Source organism: Puntigrus tetrazona, chromosome 2, assembly GCF_018831695.1.
Source record: "Puntigrus tetrazona isolate hp1 chromosome 2, ASM1883169v1, whole genome shotgun sequence".
In the NCBI taxonomy this organism is placed as follows: Eukaryota; Metazoa; Chordata; class Actinopteri; order Cypriniformes; family Cyprinidae; genus Puntigrus; species Puntigrus tetrazona.
This window is the reverse complement of record NC_056700.1, coordinates 10,140,479-10,163,666: the sequence shown is the minus strand read 5'-3', so window position 1 is coordinate 10,163,666 and position 23,188 is coordinate 10,140,479. Positions and strand designations below refer to the sequence as shown.

Here is a 23,188-nt window from a genome sequence, read left to right as displayed (position 1 = left end):
ACTGTAATAGCAATGTTACCGAAGTGCATTTTTAATACAGTGGATAATGGCTCTAGATGACTCTAGATGGCGCCAGCTATGTTTGTATATTTAAAAAAAAAATAATAGATATCAGCGCTCGTGCCCCGATTGACCAATAAGAATCAAGTATTCAAGTGGGCGTAATAATTATTTGCAACAAAAATGATTATGCACAGATTACGATGATTTAAATACAACCGCACAAAATGTCCTCTGAATGTTTACAGAAAAGATCGTCATCTAGCGGTGTGTGTGCTTGCATGTGTTATTGTTTTGGATGAAAGGGGGATAGATAATGAGGTGTAATGGAAGAAATGTGCTATGATGTTTCAAGAGCAGCAGTAACTGCAGGCGGAGCAGCGCATATGGAATTCATCAGAGATGAGGAGTGTCTGCAGTCCTGTGCTTGGCAAGGGATCTGCCACAACTACTGCCCCTGGACCCCGGGAGGCCTAGTATGGTTTTACTCAACCTGAGAGGGGGGAAAAAAATGAAAATCAGTTACATTTTCCCATGCACAAGGAGTCACGGATAGCATGTTGTTTTTTGTGCATGCTTTCTGAGTCACTTTTGGCTAATCATTTAGGCCTATCGTCTGTGACTTTGATTGTAGGACCAGATAAGGTTGACGTTTCAGAAATATTTTTTAAAATTACGATATCTAATCCTTACAGATGAAACCATATGTTCAGTATTTAATTAGTGTTTTTGTTTTTAATGATAAATTAGACAGGCAGTTTGCCTCAACTTTTTTTTACATGCAGTAAGACTGTGTGCACAGCTGGCGTGGACATGTAAAGAACGCAGGTGGGAAACAGGAAAAAGTAGATCAGCAAGCTTTCCCTATCAGTTTCATTCAGCAAGAGTGTGCTGTAAAGCTGAATCGTGATGCTGAATCCTCTTTATGTGTCAGGTTTAGATCTGGTTTTGAAAGCAAGAAGTTTTTACTGGACAGCCTGGAAATGGATGAACGGCACAGCAATTTGTCCAAGACCGGACTATTAAAACATGCTCGTCTTTTCATTGCTGACTGGTGACTAACTGATGACTAAGGCTGTTAGAAACAACTGAAAAAGAATGACTCTAAACTCATTGTGTAAATCTGTAAAGAGCATGATGTGCCAGACATGTGGCATTAGTTAGCGTTTTAGCAGACATCTGCAGACTATACAAATTTACTTTTAAATATTTATAAGAAATGTACACTACTGTTCGTACGTTTGAGGCCAGTCAATGTTTTCTATTCATCAAGGATTCATTAAATTGATCAAAACGTCAAAATTATATTTATATTCTAAAAAATGCTATTTTTGAGCTTACTACTCATCAAACAATAAAAAAGAAAGACTTCCAAAATATTAATATCATCATCCCCATTTACATGTATATAACTAATCTGGGCCAACTGTATTTTTTCTTTACGTGCTATTATTTAATAGATCTGTGACAAATGTATGTGTGTGTGTGAGTGTGTGTATAGAGAGAGAGAGATTAATAAATCAAGACAAATGTATCGACTACTTTTTTTTTTTTATAAATCTGTCAAATTACACTGTTTTGTACATTTACATGAGATTATGCTGTACTCGTTTAGACACGGTACCTTTGAAACGATTAATCAAGTGAATACAACCAAAATGTCTGCTGACATCTAGTGGTGAAAATATAAATATCACAGATAATGTTACTGATCAGGACGCCTGTAAATTAGGAGCAAGAATACCATGTTGACGGTTTGCCATAATTAAGTCTTACACCGTAATAAAATATATTCATTCTTTTACTTTGTCACAAACAAGTCGTTATTTAAACCATTCACACATCTACCTGTAAAATGCAATGGGCGAAAAAAAGTCAAACAAAAACATTAATATGAAAAACAGGTTTATTTGTTTGTGTGCTAATGAAATTGAGTTCAAATTGAATTTTTTGAAACATTTAAATGAGGAGGTTCCAGCGTCCAATACTGGGATAGAGCTCGAAGGTTCTCGCCATAACAACATGCTCAGAGAGTCACACAGGGTCTTCAGGCCTCACATGCCAGGAACTGGTTTACTGTCAGGCCTTCACTAACGTGCAAATCCACATAAACATGCGCTTCTGAAGAGTCGCCACAAGCTTTACCAAACCAGCACATTCAACAGGCTTCACTCAGACACAAGATGTATAAAAGGTCACAGCACATCAATGATTCAACAATATGCAGGAGAAGAATTTACTAAAAATAAGTACAGTATGTCCTGATCACTTAACCTTAAACCAGACACTGATGCATTTACTTCCAAAGATTTATATAAAAAAAAAAAGAACAATGTTTTAATGTCCATTATCAAGCATGAAAATTAACAGTGGTTCTTTGAAATTTAGATTTATACAAAAAAGCTAATAGTGAAAAGCTGGCTTTAAATATGAAACCGAGTCTAAATTCGTTCTAACTTCTCACTAAGAAATTCTTCGACGCTGTCTGTGTTCCACTTGAGGATGCTGAGCTCGTCAGCAATGTTCCCGTTATCGTCCAGCAGCTTTAGTACAGGGTCTGAGCCTCTCACATACTGCAATGAATGCAAAAAAACCCATCTAGAATTAACCAGCGTTTAAACCAAGTACATAAACAATACAAACATTTTAGACAAATGTTACGTTTGTAACAAATGTTTTCTTTTATATGCACACATACACTACTGTCCAAAAGTACACTTTTTAGGTGTATTTTTGTTAAACTTATAAATATTATAATTCAAATGTATTTTATTGAAATATTTTTCATGTAATGGCAAAGCTTAATTTTCAGCGGCCATTACTCTGCTCTTAAGTGTCATATGATTTTTCAAAATCAAAAGATCTAAACTCATATTTGAAACAGAATTTGTTTATCTTTACTGTCACTTTTAATTTAATTTACAGTTGCTCAATGAAAGAATTTCTTCAAAAAAATATTTTACCTAAAGCTTTTCAGAAAATGACAATTCTTTACCTTGATCTGAAGACCCCTGAACATCTTTGGCTTGTCACTCCTGACAAAAGCTGAGGGTAAATACGGTCATAAAATTACTGTTTTGTAACAGAAGTGCAAAAGTTAACACTGATAGTCTGTGCCACAAAACAACAGCTGAACTGCTGTAACAGCTGCTACAAGAAAACACCATTTGAAACCATTCAAATGAACTTGGTTTATTTTGCTACATTACTAAGCCATTTTTGTATAGAATAATCAAACAGCACGAGAATTATAAAAGTGAAAAGTGTCAAATCCTCAACATACCTTGGACTTGAGGGAACCTCCCCAATTTTCATCCACAGACCTCAAGTATTGCTCCTGGATAGAGCTGTCAAAAAAGGACACATACACATTAATCTGGCTACAAACAGATTTTAAATAAATATATCAGTCGTCCTAATCGCTCAATTAAAGTTAAGTGATATGACAAAATAATCAAGACTGTGGCCTCTGGCTTGTATATAAATATTTGTGCCAATTTTTCTTATTTTGTTGGGTATAAGTGCTGGAAAGCTTGATTGTAGCTCCAGCACTCTATGCTCAGTGAAAGAAAATGACCTTGTGATTTTACACAGAAGCTCAACTCACCTTCCTAGACTCCAGCTGAGCCTCCTCTTGGCAGCACTGCCTGCAGGGAAGGTCTAACTGGCCCAGGCTGAACTGACCCAGGAGATCACAGGAGCTGCACAGGAGATTGCTGGAGAAGCCCATCTCCCTGCAGGCCTCAGAGGAGAGCTCCGCTCCATAAGATGCCAGCTAAGCCAGGAAGATTTAACGCATTTTACACACGAAACAAGCAGTTAGATGCCATTCTGTAAGCACCGACACCAGATGACCTTTAAGTCAACACCTCAAACCTGTTAGAAATTCTCAGCTGTTTCCGGAGAGCATCTTTGATTTTAATGACCCACAAATGCAATGTCAAAGAACAAGGCACAGGTGCAGGAATTTGCAAGCTTTGGCTACACAGCTATGATAACAAGACTGTTTATAGCTAACGAGTGACATTTAACTTTTTAAGTAGAAACAATATAAATGATAAAATAAATGTATACTATAGTTAATACATTTTCCTTTAAGCACAATCATAAAAAAAATAAAAAAAAAAATATTATTTTGGACTGCATGAAGATTTGAACTTTTGAGACCAGCGTTATTAGAAATAATTAATAGTTATAGTAAAATTTACAAATAAAATTTTTATATAAAAATGTTGCCAATGCATTATGTTTAACGTGATATACTGAAATAACTGAAATTAAAATTAAAATGAATAAAAATTACAAATAATAAATGTTTTTTTTAAATCTTACAATAAAACATTATATATTTTTATTTTCATTTTATTTATGAAAATAAAAATATATAATACTATCTCAGTGATACTAAAATAACAAATTTATATTTGAAATGGACTTGGAATCAGACTGAATTTCACTTTTCACAGCCCATAATTTGTCCTTTAGAAATTTAATCCATATGCCCTTTTGGTATAGAACATGCAGTTTTTTTTAGTCCCCATAATATAATGATATAGCACTCAGTGAATTTGCTTCCTAGTTACGAGCACTATCAGCTACTCTCGGAAAAGCCCCCAAACTGCGGAAAAAAAACACACCTCCAACTGTGTAAACTTACAGGAAAACTATTTTTATGTCATGTTTATTTTGTATTTTATTTGCAAGTTACAAGTTTACATTTTTTTGCAGACAAACTAACGTTAGCTAACAATTTTAAATGTGATTAATTACATATCATATAAAAAAATCACCGTTTCAGACTTTTGCGAAAGTTAATGTTACAGTTAGAAATTAATTAATAATATAGAGATTTGCAATACAGTATTTACATTTTCAGCCGGTTGGGCCACGTCATTAGCTAACGTTAGCGAGCCGGCTAACCAGCGCCTTAAACGTAAATACTCCATATTTTACATAGACACAAAGACTACATGTCATTATAGAGTGTCTACTTTCAAAGATGAAAATGTACAGGTATGGTTTATTCACCTACCGTTTGTAATAACGGCAGTAACCAAAGCAGGTACACCTCCCCCGCCATCAGTGTTTCTCTTCCACTCGCCCACCGAGTTCAGCAGGAAGTGCGTCACACCCACATCACGCTTATGAATAAAAGTCCTACCATAAACAAGAAGCACTTTGAAAGATTTCTCTTGATTTAAAGAAAGATTAGTTGGCAACAAAAATAATAATCAATAATAGGCATATTCCTTGTAACTAAGCAGAAGGAGTGTCTAGATTTGCCATGCATTCATCATCACTTTAAACTTAACGTTATAACGGCTTAGGAAGAGTTTGAACAAGTCTGGTTCTTTTTCCTAATGCTATTGTTCATTCTAAATTTTATAAACTTTTATGGCACTGAAGTTTTGTTATGTGCAGAATTGGAAATACAAGGGCGGTGATATGTGATCTTTTGCTAATTTATGTGTAATTTCATATTTTTACACATTTCAACAATAAAACAAATCTATATGTATGTAACAGCTGACTGTAAATGTGATGTTTTGTCTTAACGGGAGGCTTATTTGAGTGAAGAGAGATGATCCAGTCATAGAGCGACAGCTGACCCGCTGACGTCAAAACCGACGAATGCGCATGCGCACTGACACAACGTGCCTATACTTCCCAGGATTTATCAACAACTGAACGTACACTACAGCTGCTACTCAAGCGAAGCGTAGTCTGAGCCCTTCTGATTCAGTAAACGTACACGATTTTACGCGGAACTGTGTTTCTTGCGCCAGCGAGTGCCCACTGGAAGTTAGTGTAGGTAGCTTAGGGGTGTGTGTGTATGTTTATATTCGATTGTGGGAATCATGGAATAGCAGCACTGCTCTTTGCATCCATGAACCGTGTGCCATAAAGTTCTCGGTCACGGCATGTCCTCTCTGTGCTGGGTTTTTTGATGGGGCTTTTAAGGTTGAAGATGCCGCCGAAGTTTCAGCTCCTGGCTCTGTTGGCCTTCGCCGTTGTGATGATCTTTTTGGAAAACCAAATTCAGAAGCTCGAGGAGTCGCGGGGGAAGCTGGGTAAGTAAAGTGTCTTGAAATCGTTTATAGACTATAGCCCGTTTGTCAGCATCATCGTGGTGTGATTTGTTTTCTGGATTGCTATTTTTAAGGGAGGTAATGAGCTTTCGTGTGTTTGGACTACATGGTCCATCACGTCTCGGACAGCAGCTGCGTTTTCATTCAGGCAAGATCCTGTGTCGGGTTTGACTCGCTTAGTTGTGCAATGGAAATTTTCCTTCGTCAGTATTAAAGCTTGTATCTGTTGGACTTCTAGCTACTGCATCAGACATGACCCTCGGGTCTTCAGGGACAAACACCAAACCGAGACATTATTTTAGATTAATCTGTTAAACACATTTGCCAATATTTTTTCCATCGTGCTTATTTTTTCCTTGCCAGTTAATATGACTCAACACTGTAGGATGATAAACACTTGTTGCTATTTAATTCTACTTATATTAATTATGTTTAATTATAGATACTGATGGCTGCTTTCAAATAGATTTTCACCTCTATCTAATGAATTGTTACTTAAGTCAAAATTGCATCACCATCAAAAAACATTAAACCGAGAAGCCATTGCGTTTTTTTTTCTCCTGCTTTTCTTTAATGCTGTTTGATTCTTAACAGGACATGCTTAAAATTAGGTTAATTACCATTCAAGGAGTTGGTATTATTTTTCACATGTAGACTAAATTAATGAAATGACTGATAAATGTATGCACTATTTTCATATTCAACAATTTCTGACTTGTGCAACAACTTTTCAGTGTTACACATTATCTAACAACCATTTCAAATGTTGGGGTTCAAAGATCTTATTTAACATGGATGCATTAAACTGATCAAAATATTTTGGTACAAAAGATTTCTGTTTCATTACTTGTGAACTTCCTATTCATCCAATAAACAATTCAATAAAAAGCCCGGATATATTAAGCAGCGCATCTTTGTTTATGTTAAATAAAAAAAAAAAACTGAAGGATCATGTGGAAGTCTTAAGAATAAGGATGGCGAAAGATCAGCTTTGGCATTAAAGCAATAAATTACATTTTAAAATGTATTAAAATGGGCAGGTTATTTTAAATTGTAATGATGATAGCTTCACAACGTTACATTTTTACTATGAAAGAAATACGGTCTTGGTTACCTTCTTTCAAAAACCTACCAGTCCCAAACATTTGACAGCAGTGGATGTGAGTTTGCAGCGAATGTATAGATCTTTAGAAGCGCACAACCCACAAGAGCTAAGCCAACAGGTGAGTTAGTTAACAGTGCCTTCGAACCTTTGCATGCCTTTGGAAGTAAAATGTTTTCTGCTTATTACAACTAATCTATTGAAGCAAACAAAATCAGTTAGTTTAAACATCTGCGAAGTACACGCGCCGACAGGGCTTCTGTATTTCGTCTGAGTGCCGTGAATCCAAACATGGGACACGCGTCTAACTAGCGACACGTCAAAGCCGCATGCCTAAAGCTATCAGATACGGGCCCCTTCGCTGTTTGGACCGCAATGCATCCCGTCTCTTTCACGGCGCCTCCAGAGAGCCGCAAACCTCCGCTGTGCTCAAGTTTATTATAAATGCTTTGTTTAAATAAACAACGTTCTTTCCTTTAAAAATTGGCGAGCTTCTGCGGTTCGGGTTTGCTGGTTCCCACCATCCACGCCGAGTTGCTCGCAGCTTTTCTGCTCTATGAATAGTTGCACGACCGCAGAGGAATACGAGACCTGTTAGCAGGCGGAAAGGTGAGAGGAAGGTTTCCATCTGGTTAGACCCGGAGCAAGCCGTCAGTCTCAGCGCTGCATAGATTGATGGTGTTTTTGAACCTGTCATCCTGTCGCGCAAACAGTGAACGAATGGAGTCTTTAGCACATGCCTAGTGTAAACTGTTTTATCAGTTTCGTTTGATTTAATTTCGCGTCGCGTTTTTCAAAATGTTGATTTATTATCGTTCCATTTGCTCTAATGATGGCATCTGACACGCGCCTGACACAGTTCATGAGCATCGGAAAATTATTTGATATCTAACCTGGTAGTAATTTGTCTCCATTTGCTAATGGAAGTTCTGGGATTCCCTTTGAGCGTGTTTTAGATCTGTCCTGTTTTTAGCCATGATGGGACCGAGAAAGAAGCTAAGCCTGTGTGATATGGCTTGGCAGCAACACACTGACTACTGTACATTTTTTAGATCCAAAATAGCCGTGTTTATGATGCTTAAAGACTTTGAAAGGGCTGATGATTGTTGAAGGTTTCCGAGCCAGAGGATGACATGTAAACTAAACAAATACATTCACACTGTCGTTCTAAGTGGCTGGTGAGATGTATGATAAAAAAAAATTCTCTTAAGCCTGCATTTATTTGATCAAAACACAGCGAAAACAGCCAGTTGTAAAGTATTATTACAAGTTAGCGAGGAAAAATGTATATTTTCTTTTAATATTGTAAAATATAATTTATTCCTGTGGGGGAAAAAAGTAATATTTATAAAATAAATATTTTTACCATTTAACATAATGGGTTTCTGTTTTAATATACTTTAAAGTTAATATTTTTCTGTGATGCAAAGCTGAATTTCTATCAGTCATTGCTAAAGTGTCACATGATCTTTCAAAAATCATTTTAATGTGCTGATTTATTATTAGAATGCTCAATGTTGGCAAAGTTGTGATGGTAAATCTTTTTTTTTTAACACTGCAATACTTTTTTTCTGGATTCTTTGATGAATAAAAGGTTAAAGAGTACAGCATTAATTAAAAAATATATAAATCTTTATATAAATAAATACACATCCTAGCTGAATAAAGGTTTTAATTTCTTTCAATTAAAAAAAAAAGAATTAAAAATTACTTAGCTCAAACTTTTGAATGGTAGTGTATACTGTTAGAAAGGATTTCTATTATTTTTAAAAATTCTAAAAAAAACAATATCACAGGTTCCAGCACTGAAAATAAATCAGCATATTAGAATAATTTCTGAAAGATCATGTGACACTGAAGACTGGAGTAATGAAGTATTATTTCATAATATTATATTTTTACCAGCATTTTTGATCAAATAAATGCAGCCTTTATGAACATAAGAAAAATCTTTAAAAAATACAGTAAATCTTATTTCCAAACTTTTGATTTACAGGTCCCATCTAAAAAAAAAAAAAAAAAAAAAAAAAAATAGAATATTGTGGAAAACTTTTTCACTTATTTAAAAAAGCAAAACATATTTTGTGGATTCATTACATGTAAAGTAAAATTAATTTTTTTTATTTTGATGATTAAAGCTCACATCTCATAAAAGTCCAAATCCAAAACCTCTCCTAAAATAAATCAAAAAAAGTATTTGCAAGTCCCTTTAGCACAAACTCCAGCATCATCGGCATCAGTGAGGACTGGCATGGAAGAGATCAGTCTCTGTTGAGACACTATTGAGTCTTCGGCTCATCTGTGTTGTTGGATCCGCTGTTTCTCATGAAAATATACCATAGATTCCACTTGGGCTTCAGGTCAGACATGTTGGCCGACCAATCAAGCACAGTAATATCATGGGCATCAACTTCAAAGCCCCCTGAATACCAGAGACATACAGCTGCTCGCTTTTCTTACTCAATTTTTATGGCGTCTTTGTAGACGGGGCATACTTCAGGTCTGTTTTTCTTTTGTACTTCAGGCACCGTGCTACTCCATTTCTCTTCCTCAGCCTTAGCCCTTCTGCCAAGGCCGTAAATGTTCTTGTGGCATGATGCTGCCACTTCTGGAGCTAACAAGCTGGAATATAAAATGCCCCCGGAGTGACCTCCATGTTGTAGTGTCTCGCGGTGGCAAAAAATGCCTGAAAGAATGATTTGTTCTATCTAAGGAAAGACTGTAACCTGATTTGAATCATTGAAAAGACATCAGTCAGAGTATAACTTGTCAGGTTTGGCAGCTGACTGCAATAAATCCTCTGCTCCTCCTGAGCAGCTTGACACTTGTAGATATTACATTTCATTCCCTCATCTTATTATTTTTGGCCTTTACTGGAACAAGACACTCAACTTTACCGTTAACATTTTTTTTGCGCTGTCATTTCACATGTATAATCATGTCGCATGTTTTATATCTAATTGCATGAAAATATATAATTGGGTCAAAGACAAAAAAAGGAGGAGTCATTTTAAAAGAAAGTAGCTTAAAATGCATGTTAAGTTCTTAAATAATTTAAAATCATGATATTAAGTTTAATTTTTATTTAATTACAAAAGTATTTTTTTTTCCATTAAACATTTTACTTAACTGCCCCAGTTTTAATGCAAGTACAAAACTTTTTTTAACTTATTACACTCACTCAGGGATTTGTTTAGTAATTGCATTATTCCAGTTCAGTTAAAGAAAGTCTTATGCTAACATAACAATAAAAATAAACAACTAAATTAATAACTAACTGTACGTAAAAGTTAAAGCATGCTTGTCTAAGTAGGGGTGTGTTTATGTGCAGCCTTTAGTTTTTCCGGTTTTTGGATATCTTTATTTGATTTAAAAAAATAAATAAAAAATTTTTTGTCATTGCCCCAGTTATTAAAGAATGTTTATTATATGACTAGATTTTTTGTTTTGTTCCTTTTTGCTGTTCTCAGGCAAAGTGTAGATGCGAATTGCTTGAAAAACACTACAGTGGGAATTAATGTTTTCTGGATGCAAGAGAATGCTGTGATATTTGTTAACTGATTATACTTCTGAAGAGGTTCTTATCAAAGAGAACAGTGTTGTGAAGGCCTTTAGAAGTGTATATCAGCGGTCTCCCATAGCATCAGTTACACACAGTCAGCCTGAGGGCTCTCTTCCTGCCCGTCCGTTTTTAAAAGAGCGCTTTCACTCAGCATAATGCAGCAGTTGTGTGCCTATCAAGTAGGAAATAGGTAATGAGTCAGGGTGTTTTTCTCATTAACTTGCAATTATATTATTACATTAGGCTGGGAATTGCAGCAGTAATGAGATGGTGAAACGGTCTGCAACATGCACGTTTACCAATAAGACGACACTTCGAGTCAAAAAAATTGCCATTACAGCTAATCACTTATAAATCACATACAATTGTCAGTGGTGGATTATTAATATCAAAGAATATATTTAGATGTTTTATTGTTTTCTCGTCACATTTTTAAAGGAATAGACCACCCCCAAAAGAAAATGTGAAACCTCAAAAAATTCATCTGAGATGTAGATGAGACCGTTTCTTCATCCTCCCATCTGCAGTGAATGGGTGCCGTCAGAATGAGTGTCCAAACAGCCGATGAAAACATATCTCAATAATCAACAAGTAATTCACACGACTTTTGATCCGTCCGTTAACGCCTTGCGAAGTAAAACGTCTCCAAGTCTGTTCCAACGAAGAAACAAAAGTCATCTACGTTTTGAAAGCTTGAGGGTGAGAACATTTTTAGGAAACGTACAGCTATTCTTTTAAAATGCCACAATGCGTTTTGCAACTGGTAACGGGTTATTCTCTGTTGCCATGGGGACACCATAACGTGGCGTAGCAACAGATTTGGTGAGTGATAGCAGTTGTCCGCGTGCGATGGTTGGAGACGGGGCTCTTTGACCCGAGAGTTGAGTGGGAATGTGCTGTGGTTGGCTTGACATCATCACCTCTTTGTAGCAGCTGTCCGAGCGCCTGCCTGCATTCACACACTGCTGTTACCAGTGCACACACAGGACCTTTTCTCTTTCATCTGCGGGGTGCATTTGGTTCACGAATTCGCTGCAGACGTTGTCTGTATTGTGCATTACTGTAGATTAGCCTTTCATTAACATTTTTAAAATGGCATGTTCTGTCAAAATTCAGAATTTTAAGAATCGGCTCTCTTTTAAACATTCATGGTTTAATTACATATATAAATTCAATTAGAAAATTGTTGCTATTATTAAGAGCGAGTTGGGATTTTTTTATTTAGATTATTGATTATTATAATTAAAAAAAAATTATAATTAAAAAAAAATCATAAAACCTTTTAGCACCAAGGCTACATGCTCATATACAAAAAATAAAATGTTAAAAATAAATATATAGAATTCTGGGAATTCGTTTTTTGTTTTCTGTTTTTTTACATTAGCTAAAAATGTATATTTTAAATATAATTTAGTATATGAATTTAATTAGAACATTATAGTCGTTGTTGAGCGCAAGTTCACATTTGTGAGGATTCTTTTATTTTAAAAATCCTTATTTTAAAAATCTCCTTTTAAGAGATAATTATTCATCCAGTGTTCTTTGCAGAGTACTTTCACTACATACAGTACTTTTAGTATTCCTTCAAGAACCTGATATACGCAAGGGTTTTTTTGTAGTATTTTTTGCAATTCTTTTCCATAAATGCCTCTTTATGGTCTCCTCCTCCATTGCAGAACGAGCCATTGCCAGACATGAGGTACGAGAGATCGAGCAGAGGCACATTCAAGAGGGGGCGAAGGAGACTCTGGTAGCCGAGGACGATTTGGTGGTCATCTATAACCGAGTGCCCAAAACAGCCAGTACCTCCTTCACCAACATCGCCTACGACCTGTGCAACAAGAACCACTACCACGTGCTGCACATCAATACCACCAAAAACAATCCCGTCATGTCTCTTCAGGATCAGGTCAGTTTTGTATCACTTGTATACGTAAGTGCTTCCCACTCACAGCCATCCGAACAACACATTATAATGCTGGAGGGACCCAAATGTTTCCATTTACCGAAATGCACCAAACTACCTCTAAAAGGCACAAAGCATTTCCTTAATAGTGCACTGTACAGCAGATGTTAAACTGTGGTAGTTTTATATTATCCTGAGGCTTTAGGGCTCTTAAAATGGGCAAATTCCTATCATTAAACACTAAAAAGGTTGACATGCTTTTTTTTGAGTTATTTATTTATCTTTCAGGTACGGTTTGTAAAAAATGTGACGTTATGGAAAGAGATGAAGCCTGCGTTCTATCATGGACACGTTTCCTTTCTGGACTTTGCCAAGTATGTGTCATGTTTTCCTGTGATTTTTGTTTCACTGCTCAGATTTCCTCGATCTGTTGTGGTCTGTGTGATTTGCATGAGCAACGCTGTTTAGAGTGATTTCAGGTTTTTGCACTGAAAGTTGATTTGCCAACGTTCTCAATCATTCATATCCACTAAAAAAGGATGTTGTTTTACATTCCCTGCGAGCCAGAAAGCGGTTTAATGCTGCTGACTCCTGGTGGCTGTCAAAGGAATTGCAGCAAGCTCATTTTAAACCGTACAAACATATTACATAAAGCAACTATTTAATCGTGACTTAATGCCCAAAAAATGCCCATAGGGTAATGTATTAGTTCTACTATACTGATACATTACTAATTATACTCCTTTTCCCATTTCGTTATCAGGTTTGGAGTGAAGAAAAAGCCTATTTACATAAATGTTATCCGGGACCCTATCGAGCGTCTGGTGTCTTACTACTATTTCCTGCGCTTTGGTGACGACTACAGACCAGGCCTGCGACGCAGAAAGCAAGGGGATAAAAAGGTAAAACGCTTTTTTTCCTGGTTTTAATGATGAATTTCACAACTGAATAGTACCAGAGTTTTAAGCTCACATTGTGTAAAAATTGTTGTTGTGTTAGTAAAAATAATTACAAGTTAACAATGATAATACTGATATGTAATATTAAAATATTAAAAAAAATAAAATGTATTATAAAAATAAAAACAAGCTATTTATGCAAAAGTACAAATACAATTTTAAATTATATTCTTAAATTATAAAAAAATTAAAATTAAATTTTAATTAAATTAATTTATTAATAAAATAAAATTGTAAAAATATCAGATAGAACTTGTGCTATTAACATCCTGAACACTGGTCTAAAAAGTGTCAGGTGTAATGGTATTGATGCCAGGCAATTGATTTATATGGAATAATTCCTAATATATGACGGTTTTTGATTGATACGTGATTATGTTGTTTTTACTTGGTGTCATTCAAGATTCACACTCTTTTCCCCCCATACTGAACTCAGAACATGTAAACTGTATTTTCTTTTCTCAACTCGAGATTTGGTGTGTGTGTGTGTGTGTGTGTGTGTGTGTGTGTGTGTGTGTGTGTGTGTGTGTGTGTGTGTTTCAGACGTTTGACGAGTGTGTAGCTGCTGGAGGATCTGACTGTGCTCCAGAAAAACTGTGGCTTCAGATTCCCTTCTTCTGTGGTCATTACTCTGAGTGCTGGTAGGCCGCGTCTTTCTTCAGATCCGCCACTTGTAGGACTCTTGCTACATTTTCTCATTCGCTTCTTCACAGGAACATCGGCAGCAAATGGGCTTTGGAGCAAGCCAAATACAACCTGGTGAATGAATACATGTTAGTCGGAGTGACAGAGGAGCTGGAAGACTTTGTCATGATGCTGGAGGCGGCACTTCCTCGCTTTTTCAAGGGGGCCACAGAGCTCTATCGGACAGGTACTACTGCAGAGGGAAAAAAAAGTCTTTTGGATGGTGAATAATTTTTGTTAAATGTTTGTGTCTGTTTCTTAAAGGGAAGAAATCGCATCTAAGGAAAACGAGCGAGAAGAAGCCGCCCACCAAAGAGTCTATAGCCAGACTTCAGCAGTCAGACATCTGGAAAATGGAGAATGAGTTTTATGAGTTTGCACTAGAGCAGTTCCAGTACGTTCGGGCTCACGCAGTGAGAGAAAAAGATGGAGAGCTGTATCTACTGGCACAGAACTTTTTCTATGAGAAAATCTACCCAAAGACTACCTGAGACTCAATGCTGCTCCGTAACACTGTATGCTGTGGTCAGAAACACTGGAGGGAGGACGCCGTCCGTTCTGTCCCACTGTTTTCCATCTGGATGTGTGCATTAGGAGCAACTGAAACAAGTCCGTGCCACAGGGAAGAGTCTTGGGGCCAAATAGCTTTCAAGAGCTTTACCTCCACCTCCCCCAAAGTACATTTAATTTCAAAGAAATCTTAAAAGCTCTCTAATGAGCTTAAAAAAGTCTTGTTCGTGTTGTTATTCACCTTTCTGCCATAGGGATTTGATACAGGTGCTGCCACATTTCAGAACGTTTTGTTACAGTACTTATTTAACGCATTAATGGTTCTGTTTTTTTGGGGTGTGATTTTTTTTTTTTTTTTTTTTTTTTTTTTTTTTTAATCTTAAGAGTACAGATGAATACTAAACATTCTTATCAAGCTGATAAAGTGTTTTTTCCAATATAGTAAAATCAGAAATACCTTACGTACTTGTACTTTTCAAGAAACTATTTATGAGATTTATTGGAAAAACACAGATGTGGATGTATTTGACGTAGTTAAAAACACACCACACATCTTGTCTCCTAAAAAAAAAAAAAAGAGAGCATTTTTCTGTTTGCTTTCTGCTTGGGGTTCAGTCTTGCATTTTTTTCAGCAACTGCAGATGATATATTTTTATCTACAAATATATGTAAATACCGGTCATTACAGTTACAGCTGGACCAAAACATTTAAAAATAGGACGATGAAGAATTGAGTATGAAATGCATTACTGTCACTTGTTCTTGATAAACGGTAATTCTTTTGTTTTAATTTGCTTTTATATGTTTTATGGCTGAATTATCGTGTTTTTTCTATGTAGTTTAAACATACTTTGTTACTCGTGGCAACATATCATTAGTCTGCTGCTTTGATTTTAGATATCATGGAGTTAAAATGTGTTTAATGAAAGGAAGACTAAATTCGTCGAGACTGTGCCTTTTTTCCTGTAACGCAGAGCTGTTATCACAGCCAGTGTAAATATGATTCGATATCTCAGCATATGAATAGGTAAGGGGTGGTTTTACAACATGAAATGTAGGTACAGTTGCATAGATTGTCGTTGTTAACGTTAGTGTGGAAATAGGCACCCATCGTGTAAAATTGTTTGCCTTGTTAATGGTACTACAAGACTGGAACTGATGTCTTTTTGAAAATGGAAATTTGTCTCCTGAGTACATTATACAGTTCCAGTGTTTCTATGTACATGAGCTTTACTCAACACACAGTTGTGCATGGAATGGGTGCTAGACTGCACATTTGCCCTTAAAAACTAAAAGACAAGATATAAAGTAGAACAGTAGGACCTTGTGACAAATTCTCACTTGTGAATATTTTGACATTGTACGGGTTCTTTTAGGTGTTTTTAGTGTATCGAAACCAATCTGTACTGTATATGACACACTAGAGTAACCTGTACATATAAAGTATGTATCTGTTTTAATATTTCTTTTCTTTCGCAGTGCCACCATGTGAGCCTGTTTTTCTCTCTTCTTTTTTTTCCCCTTTTTATTTCATTTCAGATTGAGACTCCAGGAGCTTTGCTCTTTCCTTTTGACATTGCTAAGGTAGATTTGAAAACAGATTTTTGGATATGTCCATAATAAAAAAGAGCTTGATTTATTATTATAATTTCGCTAAAATATCTCAGCCTGTTTATATTTTCTGAAAACTCTTCTTTTTTTTTCTCTTAACAATGGAGAAACAAAAATACACGGAGGCTTATTTTATTTAATATTCTTTCATTTTTTTTTTTTTTTTTTTTTTTACTTGCTACACGAAGACAAACCTTAAACAAAAAGGAACATTTTTTATGTTACACAAAGGCTGCATTTATTGATTAAACGCAGTGAGAGCAGCATAAGAACAAAAAATATTAACATTTTTAATTACTGTTTTCCATTTTAATATATTTGAAAATGTATTACTGGGATGGTAATGTTGAATTTTCAGCAGTCATTACTCCATCTCTTCAGAAATCATTAAAATATGCTGATTTGCTGCTCAAGCATTTTATTGTCTAACGCTGACAACAGTCAGGGTTTTAAATATTATGAGGACCGTTTATCATAATTCTTTGATGAATAGAAAGTGTTTATTTGAAAAATGTCTTTACTGACACCTTTGATCAATTCACTGCATATAGCTGAATAAATGCATTTCTTTAAAAATACAGTTTACTGACCCCCACCTAAATTTTGACTGGTCCATATATATCTTTTCATAGAATAAAATAAAAAACTTTTCTTAACCACCACAAACGTCTTTGCTCTAAAATCACTGGGTGTAACCCACTGGTCCAACCTTTCCTCCACAGAAGTGCTTACCACTAACATTATATTAAGGGGAAACACAAGATGTGCTGAAGCTGTGCTGTGCGCCGCTGCAATATCCACGTTATCTCATCGGAGCACATGCATTTAATAAACAGGGCTTTTGATACGCTTTCCAGTCTATTTTAGTGGAAATGTAATCAGCAACACAATTAAAGCATTATTGAGTCATTCTTTCAATGGCCTGGCCTAGATAATAGTGTAAATAATTAATTTTTCTATTAACTCATTGTTGTCTCTTCAGCTTGTCTCTCTCAACACACTGGGAACAGATACCAGGCTGCCTTTCAGAGATATAATTTTTCTAATTAGCACTCAAATGAAGGGCTGTCTGTAGCCTCTGATGGTCTTTGTCGGCGGTTTTTACCTCCCCCCGGTTAGATCATGATGGGCGATTGAGCTGTCACAGCAACAAATAAAGGGCCTTTCAGACAATCCCTTTCTGTGTTTGATCGACAGTCGAGCTTTCCTTCATTTTTAATGAACATCATAATTGTTGGCTATCGTCAGTGGGGAAAGGATACATTAATTAGGGGGAAATTGTTTCGTTAAAATAACCAGCTAAAGTAATTCGGTAGATTTGTTTGGAAATGTCCTTCTAATTACCCGAACAGAAATGCACATCACCGTCGAACGTCTCGCAGATTCAATTATAGAGCAATGATGAAAATCTTGTGCTCAAAAGACATCAGCCCGTTCCGGCTCTAAATAATGAGGCCTCTGTCTCACGCTTTCCATCTGATGTTTATCTAACTGTATGCGCTCAGACAGCTCACGCTCTTTTGTTAATGTGACTCCTGCGCTTTACCTGAAACATCACAACATGCCTCTGCTCGGTAAACAATTAAAGTAATGGAGCTGTGGAGAAAATGACTTATTTTCCATTACACCCCTTTCAAACTTTGCACTCCGCCATTAGATCAACGACCGTGACCTCATTACATAAACATAATGATCCAGGAGATGGGGGGTTGCTGGTCTCGTTTACAGGAAATCTTGACAGACAAAACCAACAATACAGGCCGAAAAAAAAGTAATAGCTCATGCGGAACATTTATAGTTTCATTTGTGAACCAGTCTGGTTCATTCATGTCTGTGTGTGTCTATGCGTCTCTTTTTTTATATAATGGTTAGAGGTAAAAGGGAGGATAACAAGAAAATGTGTTTTTAAAATTATGAAGTAAAAATCTTTTGGAACTGGAAGTTCTCCTACCTTACCATATAAAGTGAAAACTGTAAATGGTTTAATATTATACACATTGTTATGGTAATATACTGTCAAATGTATGTTTTTTCCAATTAAAAATGTAATCAAATGACTATAAATTACTCAACATTTTATGGTAAAAAAAACAGCACAAGGTCATTCTACTATAATTACATTGTAAATACATGTTGTCCTTTTTATATTATAGTGTGTTTTATGTATATCATCTATATTAGTGTATTTTGCATTACATTTCAGACAGGCCACTTAAACTCTGACTTACTATTTTACCAGTTTTATTATCAGTACATTTTAAGGTAAAAACCAGAGTTTGGCATATAGAGATCATATAATGTCATTAAACATTCAGGCACTTATATGCCATAATACCTGAGACATTGTCAAATACTTCTGACAATGCATTTCTGCCAGCCAGTATTAACCGAGCTACGTTTGACAGGTGTTGTTTTTTAGTGGTATAATAGACTAACTAATCTATAATAGAGAACTAGTCTTTATGTATAAATCAGTCTGTGTATCTCGTACAACAACATCAGCGCAGAGGCGAACTCTGAAACGAGGGAGAACTGGATCCGAAAGAGATAAACTAAAGAGAATAATAAAAATAATAATAAAATAATAGATAATAAAAATAAAAATAATAATAAAATAATAGATAATAAAACTAATTTTCAGAAAACAAAAACCAACACCAACTAAATTCCAGGGAAGATAACCAACACCTAACCTTAAACGTAAAAGTTCAAAAGTAGACTATAGGTGATAAACAGAGTGCAAATATTAGCAGGCTCGGGATAAAACTAAACATAGTGTTAGAAGGTTTTAGTCTCTCAAAGCAAACAGCACACTATATATCATCAGTAGGCCACCCTCACGGCTTCGTCATGTCATCAGAGACTAATTTTCTGCATTGAACAGTGACATAATACACCATAACGAGTGACAGAAGCTGACAAACACAACCCTCTCCCTTCTTTCCTCCCTCTCAGCTCCTACATCTCTGTAATCTAGAGTGTGCAGGTTTGAATTAAGATCATTTGACAAGATAAACAGTTTTCGCTGGTTCCCATGACTACCACTTTTCAACCAAACTGCTTTGATTGTATTTAATCTGATGGTAATCATGGCTAAATGACAGACAGATGATAAGAAAGGCAGGATCCTTTTCTCACGGATGATTTTCTATTACCACCCAATCAGACTGCTGTCAAGGTTTCCTTTCATAGTGATTTGGCCATGACGCTGTGTGTGTGCTGTAATTAGGTCTTTAATATGGGTGATTAAGGCCCCATTGTAAATGACTCCGAATGAGAAACGTGAGGCAGTTCTTCTAAACTTCTTCCAAGTCACTTTGACAAATCAATTTCGGCCGGTTAATGTTGTGATTCACAATTAAAATTTAAATAGTACATTAAATATAGTGAAATGCCAGCGCAAGGGACGAAGGCGCCTTTCAGACGACGATAGCATCAATAATTTAGCATCTGAATCTGTCCGGCTGCTTCGGCGCGAGACTAAAATTTAGGTGGCCGTTGATTGGCTGAAGAGCGCCTGACGTCACGTCACGGATGTTTAAAGGGGATAGAAGTCCGGCGATAGAGCGGCGTAACGAGCGCCGTTAACTTACAGCGTTCAGACCTCGTGAGGAGATGCAAGCGAGGCGACGTTTAAGTGTAGCTAAACGAAGTTATATTCATTTTTAAGAACCTCTCCTTTTTGCCTAAAGAGAAGAAATGGACGATTGTCTGACAGACTGAACGCGACCGTTTGTTCTGTATTGATGAGTCCGTGAAAGCATGAAGTTGTGAAGCAGGTGAGTGAGTTAAGCTTGTTTATTTTAACAGTGCCGTGCATCTGTCAGTGTCATATAGACAGAGGCCCTCTGGTTAATTTGTCTGATTATAAACTAATTGAATGCAGTTTGTATTTGCTGTCCGTTTAAGTGGAACATCTGTTTAGTTTACATGCAATGTGTTCCAGGTAGTGACCCATTTATTATGGTAAACACTGCTTGTAATGCTCAGCCGCCTCATGTCAGAATGGGGGCCCTGGCGTGGAAGCGCTGCGTTGGATGTGGATGCAAGATTTCAGACCGCTTCCTCCTGTTTGCTTTGGATGGGTACTGGCACTGCCACTGTCTCAAGTGCTCCTGCTGTCAAGCCCAGCTGGCAGATATTGGCTCATCGTGTTTCACAAAGTGTGGCTTGATCCTCTGCAAAAGTGACTATATAAGGTCAGACTACAGGAACAACACTCCATAATTTACCATCATTCACACTAAAGCTAACAAATATACTAGATAAATGAGAGCAGTGCATCTAATAAGTCTTCTGGGAGTATAGTAAAGAGAACGGGGTTAGGCTTAAACAGATAGTCCTCTAAAAATAAAGTGTAATGTTTTACTCGTTCTCATTTTGATCCGAGCCTGTATAACTTTTTTTTATTTCTGTGGACCACAAAAGATATTATAAAGAATGCTGACTAACTATACTTTCAGTATATACACAAAAATTGTTAGTGAATTGCATACAGGTTTTAAACAAAATAAGCGTGAATAAATGACAAACTTGTAGTTTGTGTGAATATATCCTTTGTGTTTTAAACGCTGTATGTTTCACTTGTTTTTCAGTTTAAGTAATGTTTTTCATTGTGTGGTTACATTGTAGATTACAGAATTTCATTCTTGGTTAAACTCATTTTAATATAGAAAACAAGCAAAAGTTTCAAAATCTATATTATATGTAGATGTACAAGCTTGGCCTCCTGGGCTTATTAAATTATAACGACTTGCTTATTAAAAGCCATATCTGTGATTGTGATATTCACGACAGATTATTCGGTCACAGCGGAGCCTGCAGGGCTTGCAGTAAGTCCATCCCAGCAAATGAAATGGTTATGCGAGCAACGGGCAACGTTTTCCATGTCAAGGTAATTTTATATCTATTAAACCGACCCATTTAAATACAGCTAATTTAAAAAAAGTGATCTGCATTTCCAATCCTCGTTTATGGGCTGATATTCTGCAGTGTTTTTGGGGGGGACAGGGTACCTTGTAATATGTTTTCCTTGCGGTCACTTCTTTCTTTACTCTTGTAGTGTTTTGTATGCTCCACCTGCCATAACCAGCTAGTACCTGGTGACCGTTTTCACTACACGAATGGAAAACTGTACTGTGAGCGGGACAGACCAACAGCCTCTGCGTACAGAAACGACTACTTGGATTCACTCAGGGAGCACAACATATCCGAACAGAAGTCCTGAGCTCATTTTTTTTTTTTTTTTTTTTTTTTGCTGAGCTCTGAGAAAGAGACCCTAATAGAGCACCTAGTTTCATATTCAAGACCTCATATAACCCGGCAGTTGCTTTGTCAGCTACAGACCATTTTGTGAAGGTGTAATATTGTGGAAATTCAACGTATATGGTAATATCTGGCAGTTTAAATGAGGTTAACCATCGGAGCTGAAAAGCAATATCAGCGAGCATCCTTGCGTATCATAATCAATTATGAATTGGTTTTGCACAGAATGACCTTTCTTATATGTTGTGGACCTGCAGTTTAGTTTTGGTGTCTGTTAGTTTTGATATACTGCGGTGTACTTCACTTTCGGGCAGTGAAAACACACCACCTTCCGCTGGTGTGTGAGTGACATTTATCTTTTGGTCACGGAACGGATTCTTCTGCAATTAACCTGTCAAATAAATCAATCTCTGTATCCTTGGAAGTTCTCTGTATCCTTGGAAGCAGACCTCCAGGTGATTTCTTAGAAAGGTGTTGTGTGTTTTTTGTTTTCTTTTAAATTATAAAACATTCTGAGCTTGCTATAAAGGACCCATCTTTAAAGTACATTGAGTGTGTGTGACGTAATATTTGCTTTATTCAAAATAAAGACTTTTTTAAAACTCCCGCTAAGGATATTTTCAGCGAGGTGAGCTGTGTTTTCTGTTGTTATGCTGTCTAAATAAAATATTGACAGACACAGAATTTATGGAGAACACCTCCCTCTGTTGGCTGAAGGTAATTCTGTCACTTCCAGCAGTATCTCTTTTTATATGCCTTTGTTAAAAAAAAAAAAAAAACTGGAGCATTTTCCAGTAAAACCGCAATCTACCGATGGCTATGTGCGGACTTAATCTGTTGAATTATCAGTTTAGGTAAAAAAAAAACCACGTTATTAAAGCCTCAAAGTTGCGCTGAATGTCATATTTAAGATCATTCTATCAGGTCATGATCTCTAATTATTGTAATATTTTTTTTCTTGTAACTGATTCATGTACATCTTATGGTTCTGCCTAAGAATTTGTCCTTAATGTAAGTAAAATACATTGGGAGCTGTTTTAAATGGTGCTGCTATCATAGAATAAAATGCGTCATAGAATAGAATGTTACATCGGTATAAGGCCTCTTTTTGTGAAACACATTTGAAGAACCCTCACCCAATTATGACTGAACTGCAGACTTCTGAATAAAAATGATTGTTACTAAAGAACACAAATGCGATCCTGGACCATAAAACTAGTAGCACAGGTATATTTGTGGTAGCAACCAAAAATACATTGTATAGATCAATATTATTGATTTTTTTATTGATTCTTTTATGCCAAAACTCATTAGGATGTTGAGTAAAGATCGTGTTCCCTGAATATATTTAGTTCATTTTAAAATTCGTAATTGTTGATAATATGCAGTAATATGCATTTGTTTTTTTATTTTATTATTATTAGTACTTTTTTTCAAGATTTTAGGTTTTCAAATAATAGACCTTTTTCACGTTTCCAGATTTCTCAGCGGCTGTCGTCA

General features: G+C 36.1%; 3 protein-coding genes across 4 annotated transcripts; 2 read left to right on the top strand and 1 right to left on the bottom strand.

Moving 5' to 3' along the window:
* Positions 1-1,888: 1,888 nt before the first annotated feature.
* On the bottom strand, positions 1,889-5,135 carry selenof (selenoprotein F). Its single transcript, XM_043223876.1, has 5 exons — positions 5,033-5,135; positions 3,608-3,775; positions 3,284-3,347; positions 2,996-3,045; positions 1,889-2,573 (listed from the first exon to the last, which is right to left on the bottom strand). Exons 1-5 carry the CDS (start codon positions 5,078-5,080, stop codon positions 2,442-2,444), a joined length of 462 nt encoding a protein of 153 aa, XP_043079811.1. The 5' UTR covers positions 5,081-5,135; the 3' UTR covers positions 1,889-2,441.
* A 510-nt stretch (positions 5,136-5,645) lies between these two features.
* hs2st1a (heparan sulfate 2-O-sulfotransferase 1a) lies at positions 5,646-17,085 on the top strand. Its single transcript, XM_043220440.1, has 7 exons — positions 5,646-6,071; positions 12,430-12,662; positions 12,948-13,033; positions 13,423-13,561; positions 14,162-14,259; positions 14,332-14,489; positions 14,567-17,085. Exons 1-7 carry the CDS (start codon positions 5,948-5,950, stop codon positions 14,791-14,793), a joined length of 1,065 nt encoding a protein of 354 aa, XP_043076375.1. The 5' UTR covers positions 5,646-5,947; the 3' UTR covers positions 14,794-17,085.
* Positions 17,086-19,957: 2,872 nt separating this feature from the next.
* On the top strand, positions 19,958-22,732 carry lmo4 (LIM domain only 4). Of its 2 annotated transcripts, XM_043255931.1 has the most exons (4): positions 19,958-20,202; positions 20,370-20,622; positions 21,221-21,317; positions 21,486-22,730. In XM_043255931.1, exons 2-4 carry the CDS (start codon positions 20,387-20,389, stop codon positions 21,648-21,650), a joined length of 498 nt encoding a protein of 165 aa, XP_043111866.1. In that variant the 5' UTR covers positions 19,958-20,202; positions 20,370-20,386; the 3' UTR covers positions 21,651-22,730. The 2 variants fall into 2 exon arrangements, with proteins under 2 accessions (XP_043111866.1, XP_043111858.1); XM_043255923.1 differs by lacking the exon at positions 19,958-20,202 and having other exon boundaries at positions 20,354-20,622; positions 21,486-22,732.
* The last annotated feature ends 456 nt before the right edge of the window (positions 22,733-23,188 follow it).

Excerpts from the sequence above, each read along its gene's own strand:
- hs2st1a (XM_043220440.1), top strand. The coding sequence starts at position 5,948 with ATGGGGCTTTTAAGGTTGAAGATGCCGCCGAAGTTTCAGCTCCTGGCT. Across the intron at positions 12,663-12,947 it reads TCATGTCTCTTCAGGATCAG|GTACGGTTTGTAAAAAATGT; the intron begins GTCAGTTTTGTA and ends TTTATCTTTCAG. Across the intron at positions 13,562-14,161 it reads GAAAGCAAGGGGATAAAAAG|ACGTTTGACGAGTGTGTAGC; the intron begins GTAAAACGCTTT and ends TGTGTGTTTCAG.
- lmo4 (XM_043255923.1), top strand. The coding sequence starts at position 20,354 with ATGCAATGTGTTCCAGGTAGTGACCCATTTATTATGGTAAACACTGCT. Across the intron at positions 20,623-21,220 it reads TGCAAAAGTGACTATATAAG|ATTATTCGGTCACAGCGGAG; the intron begins GTCAGACTACAG and ends TATTCACGACAG. Across the intron at positions 21,318-21,485 it reads GCAACGTTTTCCATGTCAAG|TGTTTTGTATGCTCCACCTG; the intron begins GTAATTTTATAT and ends TTACTCTTGTAG.